Below are 10,256 nucleotides of genomic sequence, written 5' to 3'. Positions count from 1 at the left end.
TGTATGGCTCATTTCTATCTGCGATTTAAAATGTAGCCTAAAGTCCCCTCTGTGGTGCTAAACACCACTTCCATTCAAACATGCCTAGAGTCTAATTGAATCAAGATAGTTCCTGAACATCTGTCCTGAAGTAGAGACAGCAGGTAGACAAATGCTACAGTATATACGTTTTGGTAGATCAGTCATGGTGACCAAAGGCAAAAACACACACAGAGAGCACCATTTGACTTCCTTTTTTGGTTTGCTATTTAATTACTATGTTCTGTTCATCTTCATTGGTTTTGCAGTTTTCAGTCCTTGAAATAAAAGGTCTGTTCCCAACAACATATCATACACCCTGATGGAGTGTAAATCCCACAATGCATTATTTTTCCTGGTTGGTGTCTTTCCGGTAAGACACAGTTAAACTTCACAGAAGATACTGGTTGCAATGTCTGCTAAATGAGAACCGTCAATAAAAACATTTGAATATAAATCTTTTCTGCCACCTTCTAGTTTTTCCTGGATAGCGTATTTACAAAAGTCCCACATTTTACACTTCCGCAGAAATCATAGACTCGGTGTGCCCATGGATATTGGAGTCCCCAAGCAAAGATGGTTGTTTTGAGTCTATTTTGTAGGGTTTTTGAGATTTGTTGCCGAAAACAGTGATCCCCATTCCACCGGGGTGATTTGGGATTGACATGTGGGGTAGCAAAGGAACGTTTGCTTCCTGATTGGATCCTGATGAGGGCAAGCTGGCCACATGGCCAGTGCTGGTCGATCCACTGGCGCTGCTTGGGGACCGGCTCTTTGGAGGCGGGCAGTGCTGAATCACCCTGGGAGGCCCCGCAGGCTGGTAGTGGGCAGCAGGAAAGGCTGCGTATCCGGGAGGTATTGGATATCCGTTAATGGGGATGAAGCGCTGGTTCTGCGGTATCGCTGGGCCAATGAAACCAGCGATTTGACCCTGTGGTGGGATCCCCTGGCTCGGGAACATGTAATTGGGAAATCGGGGGTTGCTGAGGTTACTCACAGGGCTGGCGCTGAGGGAGGTGGTCTGCGTGGTAGCATTTCCACCCGAGGGAGTGGTTGAGCTGGTGTGACTTGAGAGGCCCTCCCAGGATCGAAGCCGGACGTGGATGTCCTTAAAGCGTGGTCTCCTGGAAGGAATCTCATTCCAGCACTCGGTCATGAGGCTGTACATTCGCGGCGGGCAGTCTTCAGAACACGGTAAGAGCTGTCGCTTCCGCACCATTTCAATCACTTCCTGATTACTAAACCCATAATATGGCTGGAGTCCAAAGCTGAAAATCTCCCACAACACAACCCCAAAAGACCAGATATCAGAATCTGAGGAGAATTTGCCGTACATGATCGCCTCAGGGGGCATCCAGCGGATGGGCAGTGAAGACTTACTCTGCACCCTATAGTAATCGGCAGAGTAAATTTCTCTGGAAAGCCCAAGGTCTGAAATCTTCACATGCAGTTGTTCTCCAATTAAAATGTTGCGAGCTGCAAGGTCCTTGTGCACGAAGAAGTGACTAGAGAGGTACTCCATGCCAGCCGCGATCTGAATTGCGATGTGTAAGAAATCTCCGTGGTCCAGGCTGGATTTGACCGTTCCGTCCTCATCACTGCTGCAGCCAACATCGGAATGTGGGGATCGCATGATGAGGAACTCATGGAGATCTCCCTGGTTCATATACTCAAAGAGCATACACACAGGTTGTTCCTGGGTGACGGCACCAAGGAGACATACAATATTAGGGTGGTGTAGTTCGGCCATGAGAGAGGCTTCCTGTTGAAATTCTGTCCACTGCTGGGGGTTGTTATAGTCTTTCAAGGTTTTGATAGCCACCAGCTGTGCATGGTCCATGCCTGGGAGGTAGAGATGGCCCTTATAGATTTTTCCAAAGGTACATTCACCCAATTCTTCCATGAAACGCACAGCAGAAAGAGGCAGCTCCTTAGCTTTGCTCTGGAAGAAAAGGAAAGTGTGGGTTAAAACCCTTCTTAAAGCAAGACACATTGGCACTGAAAGGGGGAGGAGCATACATCAAAGATGAACAGATGGGCTACTTGGGCTGAAGTAATGGTTCAATCCTTGCCATTCTCTGCAGAACAAGGCTTGTTCATGCAATCCTGCCCGTTACACGACTGAAACAACGCAAGTATTTCCCTGGAGGAGACTGAGTTTAATAACGGTTGAAGAAGCTGGGTGTGAAGGGGAAAAAAATTACCAGAACAAAAATCCCCAAAGATCAAACAAACAAACAGAAGTGGGAGAGGAGGGGATGTAGAGCCAGGCACGGTGGCGATTACCTGTGGTCCTAGCTTTCAGAAAACAGGTAGAATTATCAGGAGTTTGATGGGAGCCTGGGCCAAAGCCAGTCTCAACAAAAGCTGGGAATGTCATTCAAGGGTTAAGAGTGTCTTCATTTGCAAGGCCCTAAGTTTAATTCCTAGGCAAAACAAGCAAACAAAACAAAACAAAAATGGTGTGTGTGTGTGTGTGTGTGTGTGTGTGTGTGTGTGTGTGTGTCTACTAGCTAGAATATTCTAGAGTTGTGGAAAGAGAAAAGGGAGCTTTCTATGTGGAGACATGGGATAGCCTCTAAATCCTACTCCTTGTAGTTCAACATAAAAAGCAAAGCAGCTGAAATGCCATACATGACCTTTGTATCAAAGAGAGGAAACATCTCTTTGCATGTGCATAAGAAAATTTAGAAAGCTGTCAAAAGGAGACTCAGAATAGCAGTAGCTACCAGCAACTAGCTTAGCAGGAATTTGAAAGAAAGGGAGTACAGGTAGGGGTTTTTCTAGTCTCATGCTCTTTTATACTTTAAAAAGTTAGGACTATATTCATTAAATAACATTATTTAGCAGGGCAATGAGATTTAAGACCTTGGGTTAATCTTTCTATCTGACTAATCAGGGATTTCTTTTCTGCCATTATAGGTCTACCCACTATTTTGTTTACATGGTCTAGATCAGTGTTCTTAGCCTTCTGAATGCTACCACCCTTTAATGACAGTTCCTCAAGTAAGGGTGACCCTCAACCATTAAGTTGTTTTGTTGCTACTTCATAACTGCAACTCTGCTACTGCTAATAAATCACAATGTAAATATTTGTGTTTTCTGATGGTCTTAGGTGACCCCTATGAATGGGTCTTTTTACAACCAAAGGGGTGCCAGCCCACAGATTGAGAACCATTGATATAACAGGTAGAAAGTCATTAATTTTGCCACTGAGCAGTATCTCAGTTCCTAAGACCATCAGAAATATATGCTTTCCCATGGTCTCCACACAGAAGTTGAGAATACTGGTCTATTCTTTTTGCTCTTTTGGTTCAGTTGAATCCAGGGCCTCATGCATACTAAACACACAATACCACTGAGCTCCATCCACAGCCTCTAGCATGGCATTTGGTGGGAACCAATGGACTTCCTATGGGAGAGAAGGTGTGACCATAGAGAAATGCGACCAATTAAACTGACTCTCTTTGTCCTAGCATGGGGCAATATGGCTTTTTCTAGTAAGAGTAACCCAGGCTGAATCCTTGCAGCATGACGCTGAGGAGAGGATTCTGATGTTAGCCAGTGGTAATAAAATAACCTAAGGGAATGCAAAAGATGCCCTGGTCTCTTCAACAGCATAGTCTGTGTTGATTATTCTTAGACCTCAACAGGATTTCCAGGTCTTGATGATAGAGAAGGGTAAGGGACTAAGCACTAAAATCTCTGTACGGAAAATGAGATTTAGGACATAAATTAATGGACTATCAGAATCAGAGTGCCCTCTTCTACACAGCTTCTAAGCTAACCCACGGCAGAAAAAGTATAATTCAGTGAGTTTTGAACTCAAGCAAAATCCCTGTCTTTTGGAGTTCGCATCTTGGGTCTGCTGTTTTCTACTAATACTAGTTACTTCTTGGACAGCACTTAACTAATATTAACTGACTTAACTCGGGCCTGCAGGGTTAGGCTGTTTGTGGTAACTGATGACCTTGATTTCTTTCTTTTAACGTTTGTACAGCCACCCAGAAGTAGATTAAATTTTGTGAATAATTTAGATCCACACACAGCCTTAATTAGTTCTACAGAGTCCTTGTAATTCCTTCTTTTTTAAAAAATGTGTTTTAGGTATCTTTCGTTAGACTTTCTCTGTTCTGGTATAGTTTTTGAGCTTCTTTTAAAAAGTGTTCCTCAAATCGATGTAGAATTCCTTTGCTTCTTGAAGGTGCCTGGGATGCTTTGGTAGCCCAAAGACGGCTCCCCTTTCTGGGATGCATGAGTGGAGGCAGAGATCAGGTGGGGCAGGGAAAAGATCAGGACACATTTCTGGGGAAAGGAAAGAAAGGGGTGACCAGGACCATGACAGTGGCCTGGCCTATCACCCTCCATACCCCCAACTCCCCAGTCTTTGGAGCTGGTCCTCCCCTCCTGAATTAAGCAAATTCCTTCTCTCCCATTTACCTTTGCAAGAACTCGTTCTGTCTATTCACAGGTGAAGGAGGGTGAAATAAGAAACAGGGAATGTTCAGGACAGCCATTCCGAATGAAGTTTTAGCTAGCAAGGCCAGGTAGAGCAATGGCCCAGGAGGTTGAACAGGTCTCTGAGACTTATTGGGAGTTGGGAACAATGGCGGTGTACTCTAGGGTGCCATAAACAGTTCTTTCTTTCTATTCGTACACATGCAAGGCTACATTTTGACCCAATTGTATCTTGTCACATCTCATGAGCACAGGTAAGCTAGGCAGGCATGCAGCTAAGTGTATCTTCTCTAACTTACCTAAGGAAGGGTTTACCAGAGTAACCCTTAACCAACTTCAAGTGTTTGTTCTGGGAAGGAGCAGGGTAACACCTAAACTAGCAGAGCTCAGAGACACTTACTTGCCTTTTGAACACCTGTGGGGCAGCTAGCCTAGGAAACAGCCAGAAACGCCAACTTGGTTGAAGCTTGGTTTCAGGGGAGCCATTTACACAGTGATTTGCATTTTAAAAAATGCTCAAATTACTTGGTACAAATGAATCTTAACTACGGACCCATTTTCAAATTTTACATAAATCCTAAACTAGTTAAAAAATCATAAAACCCCTTAAAAGAAGCCGTCAGTAGACTGCTCGGAGATGGCAGGAAATTAGCTGTATTGTTAAGGAACAGATGGTTTATATTATACAAACCCTTTAGGCTAAACTTGTTTAGGTCTGGCATATTGTAAATTATATTTTAGTAATGAAAGTGAAATGACCTCGGCTTGACCTCAAGTGGGGTTTGTCTGTTTGAACCAATGTAGTGGAAAACTATGAAAGAAAATGAAGTCATAAAGTTTTGGCAGTTCAATTTTGGCTCATTTCAAGTTAAGGGGTTATAAATCTGTTTAGTTTTTGTTTGACAAGTATTTGTCATACAGGGATGTACAAAATGTAAAGAAGTGTAAAATACACACGAGGCATAGTGCCAAAGTAAACTAAGTACAAAGGCACCCTGGAAAGAACAGGGTCCTGGACTTCTATCTCTCCATCACTCCCTCCATTAGTTAAATGACAAGATGGGCTGCGTTTATTATATGCTGTAAGGCAATTAAGTACCTTAAAACCGAAACAGGCTTTCAGTTTGAATGTTAACATTTTTACTTCTCAAAGTAAACACACATCTGCCTCGGTTCAGCTATAAAAATTATATAATTTTTGATGGAGGGGGAGGGGAAAAGTTGATGCAGAAGTTGATACATTGGCCAGGGTCTGATAGGGCTTTCTTCCCCCAGTCATTTATAGAGAGCCACTGGACTAGTGTGGAAATGAGCTCTTTGCAGACAAGAAAGAGACGAGCATTTAAGTCTGGTATGTATCTGGTCTAGGTCTGGCTAAGACGCAGATCCTGAGGCCAGGATGATGATGGGGACCTTTTGACTGAGGGATGAGCAGTAAATAAGGGTGCCCTTTCCCTATCCCTTAATGTGTACTATGGAACTGGTAAGCCATGGACAGCATTTTAAAACTGTTTATTATATAGAGGTGGGCACAGATGTGTATCAAGAGTCATCTCAGTGACTATATCTTTCTACCTTGGGCACGTTTCACCTCAGGTGAGAATCTGATTGAAATGGTGCTTCAGGCAGGGCAGGTGATGATGATAGCTTGCTTTCTCTTCCTCCTTTTGCATAGGTGACTAGATTACTCTAGGAAGTGAGGAAAGACTCCATGTGGTTCCCTCCATCTATAGTACCAAGCTCACCGTAAGACTTTGCACTTCTCTGTACTGGGCAGAGCTACAGTAAAGTATGGAAACTGAAGGCAGCCTCAAACAGGAAGGGGGCTCCAAGAGTGGGTACTAACGGACAACTGAAGTTCACATCCACATGTTTACTCTGAAGCTTCTCTCTGCAGCCCCTGCCTTCCCTGTCACTCAAGGCGAAGCCCCTTCTCGTGTTTTGATGACTAGGCCAACTCCATGGTATTTTGTTTTGTTTTGTTTTAGAAGCAGATTGCACCTAAACACAAGTACTTGCAAGGGCAGAGAAGGCTTCTATACCGTGTCATTTGTGCTTGCCCATCTTAGGAGTGATGAGACGGTTCCTGGCCCTACCAACAGGAGAGGTACAGTTTTAGTAGTGGGATGTAGGAAGAGGCCATTACCCTATTAGAAAGCACAGTTTTCTCTGAGATCTCCCTGCCTTGAGGACAGACTCCTTTCTGACTCTCAGGTACCAATCAGCATATCTCCACCAAGCAGGCATTAGATCTGCCTAGACACTGCATGTGTTAGAGCAATTCTGACCCAAGCAAGGTGCTTAAAAGGATACTTTGGAAAGCCAGGTGGAAGAAAGTTACTGACCAGTGAATAGCTCCTAGCTTATGTCCTGTACTATAATGTTTTAATATGCCTTGTGATATTAGTGAGATTCAAGGCCCTTCATATAGCTTGAGCTATGCCTTCAATGTAAAGCCAGTTACTTAGGATGCATTTTATTGACTGGTTACATCTTGCCACATAACTGATCTAATTTACATTAATATACGGAATCCTGTGTTAACATAGATACTAATACTCTTGAATAGTCAGAGTTTACCCCCTGACTTGTGTGTGAGAGGAAACACAGCCCTGCAGTAATGTCATGATCTCAGCCTAGAGAAGCCAAATATTGAATCCTTGTCATGTGCTAAACATCAAGACACACACACACACACACACACACACACACACACACACACACACACACACAGTGCTTTCCTCACATGTTAGGCTCAAATGGCTGAGCAGTCGGTCAATAGTCTCAGTTCAGACTTCAGAAGTCCTTTGCCAATTACTCCACTGTGTTTCCCTGTGTCTCTGTCATAAATGCTTTTTCCAAAACTGGATTCAATCCTTATCATAGTCCTCTAGAGTTCATCCTGTGATTTCTCCATTTCATGAGTGATGACTGTAAGACTTGTAGCAGTTGGCACAACCCTCACATGATGGAGCCAAAATTCAAACCTAGATAAGTCTGATCCCAAAGTCTGAGCACTTTTCTGGAAAAGGGCTGTGGAGATTTTCCCTTGATCCCTGAAAGGGTCTCCATCTTTAAACCATGGCGAATACCGTAGGCAAATGGAATGTCCAAAGTGAAGAATGTCTGGTCTCTGAGCTTGACCTTACACATTGGTGTTCTATTGGTTACTGGATAAGTGAACAGAAGCTAGGGATAGCAAACGCCTTTGACTGACAGAGCACATGACCCTGGGAGAGCATTTAAGTGGGAGGTGCCTTAGCACATGCACTCAGCTTACCTTCAGAGCCTGCCTTCTTTTCCTGCACGTTTGCTTGCTTCCTAGGCAACAGTGTTAGGTTTGTGAAATGATTGACTCTGCTCATAAAGCAGATATGACGACATTCCGGAAGCTCAGCCGCCAGCCTTTGGCAAGATTGTGGATAGTTTCAAAGGCTAGCGATGAAAAAGGCTTCTGGCTTATGCGATCAAATTCTAGTGGGAGGTTGAACCCAGCTTTTGCCACATTTGATCTGTATCTCTCTAAATGGGGCTTAACTTCCCAATTGTTTCTTTTCTCTGTACTGTAACTGTCTAATCATGTAAGTATTTGTCACTGACCAGTATTGATTCTGGGGGAGTTTCTTTATAATGAATGCCCATGGTAAATTTCTTTTTCTACTCAGAAACGCAACAAACAGATATCTGTATTTTCTTTTTTTAAAAAAATAGGGATGTGTGTATGTATGTGTATGCATGCGTGCATTATGAATGCAGGTGCTTATGTTCAGAAGAGGATGTCTAATCCTTTGGATTGGAGTTTCAGGAAGCTATGAACGACATAAGGTAGGTGCAAGGGACTGAACGATTTACTTCAAGGGCAGTGCATGCTCCTAACTACCACACCACCTCTGCAGATCCTACTTTTGGTCCCCAGTCACTAATTTAATTAGTGGTCTCCAGTTACTAATTTTGATGCCATATTGATCACTCTGTGGTCCTATGGGCTCATGTGTTTCAACAAACATGAACATTAAGACAGTGGATTAAAAGAGGAAGTCTTTGGACCCTGGACACATATAGACCTGGGTTGGAGGTTTGGCTTTTCCTGTTGGCTGTGGGACTTTGGGAAAATACTAATCCACAGTTTCTCTTTTTTTTCCACCTAAACTTAGATTCAAATAAGAGTTTCTTCCTGTGGAAGTTATGCAAAGTCTGTGGAGATACCACAGCCACCCCTCAGTGAGAATATACACCAGTCAGTCCTCTCATGATCCCTGTTGATGGAGCTCATTCCTCTGAAGCAGTTTCTGACTGGGCCTCTCCAGCTGAGATGAGGGGGTGGGTGCCCTAATGCATTCTGGGAGTGAGGCAGGAATTTATACCACCTGGAGGGGACTCCAGCAAAAACATAGCTATCCAAAGAATTAGCTCTGTGTTTTAACTCGGATTCTCTAGCCTCTGTCTCTTCTCAGTTGTGCTGGGGACCTGCTGGGTCCTTTTGTTTTCCTCTAAACCCATGCTGCCCTATTCAGAGCAACTGGCTTCAGATAAGTTTGTAGTTATCACCGGAACCAAAAACAATAGGAATTTCTAACTATTTCTACCTGCGAGGTATCAGACACACTACCTCAAAGTGTCAGAAACATTCTTAAGTACTATTTTTGTCTTTCCTTCGCAGGTGAGGAAAATAAAGGTTCAGAGAAGTGTTGAGTAAGTGATTTGTTTAAGATCTCCTGCCAGTAGATAATGGAGCCAAGATCTGAAATCCAATCTTCTTAAATCCCAGCTCTTTGAAGACTATCATGCTACCTCCTAGCAATATGCTGGGGTTGGTGTGTGTGGCTGGAACGGTTAGGCACAGATGATGGGGACTCTGGGGTGCCAATTGAACTTTAGAGCTTGAAATTGGTTCTTCCAAGTTGGTAAGTCATTTTACCCAGGGCCAGCTACAGACCCACTGGAGAATGGAATGAGACAGAGAAAATAGAAGGGAGATGTTTCCCCCAGAGAAGGGAAGAAGCAACAGAAAGGGAACAGGAGAGAAGGCAAGGGGAAAGGATCTTAGGGTGTGGTTAAGACTGCCAGATGCTTCTGTGACATTCAAGAGGATGGGGACATGGAGAGGACATTAAGTCACACCATCAGCGGGACCCAGAAGGCCATCTCAAGAGGATGGTGAGCTAGGAAGACTGGGAGACTAGGTGAAGAAGGCTTTTTCCTTAAAAAAAGATGATGTGAATGTTTAGCCCACAAGTATGTCTGTGCACTCCGTGCATGCCTGGTGTCTGTGGAAGCCAGAAAAAGGCATCAGATGCTTTGGCACTGGAGTTACCAGAGGTTATGAGATGCCATGTGGGTGCTGGGAATTGAAGCCAGTTCCTCTGGAAGAGCAGCTAACTAACCTGAGGCAGGTAAGGAGGCTGAATGTCCTGGGTCCCTGTTGAGGAACATATTCCACAGACGCACCCCTCACCCCCTCCCATCTCTCTCCCTCCACACAGAGGATAGTCTAGTTTTGAGGATTGGGAGGGTTTAGGGGAGTGGAGGCAGGGGGAAAGAGAGAAGTCAGTTTCTAGGTTCCTTGTTTTCTATACTACTCCACCAAACCAAAGTACCCAAAGAAAGAAAATAACGGAAACTCCCATAAACTATAACTTTCATAAATACAGAAAAACCTTGTTTACTTTGGGTGCCCATGAAAACACACTAAAATTTTAAGTGGCTTGAAATCTTTTGCTTAAAACAAACCTGGCCCTTCCCCCAGGCTCTGCACCATGAGGGGGTGGCCCCAGGAAGAA

At 43.9% G+C, this 10,256-nt stretch overlaps 1 protein-coding gene across 1 annotated transcript in view; it reads right to left on the bottom strand.

The window, feature by feature from the left end:
• Positions 1-238: 238 nt before the first annotated feature.
• Ror1 (receptor tyrosine kinase-like orphan receptor 1) overlaps positions 239-10,256 on the bottom strand; it is a 344,289-nt gene continuing 334,271 nt past the window's right edge. Inside the window, 1 exon segment of the mRNA NM_001108671.1 lies at positions 239-1,960. Coding sequence (NP_001102141.1) covers positions 533-1,960 — 1,428 coding nt within the window. The 3' untranslated portion in view covers positions 239-532.

The sequence above is a fragment of the Rattus norvegicus genome, chromosome 5 (assembly GCF_021556685.1).
Source record: "Rattus norvegicus strain SHRSP/BbbUtx chromosome 5, alternate assembly SHRSP_T2T, whole genome shotgun sequence".
NCBI classification, from domain to species: Eukaryota; Metazoa; Chordata; class Mammalia; order Rodentia; family Muridae; genus Rattus; species Rattus norvegicus.
Note: the sequence above shows the minus strand (reverse complement) of the source record. Positions and strands in the feature narration are given on the sequence as shown.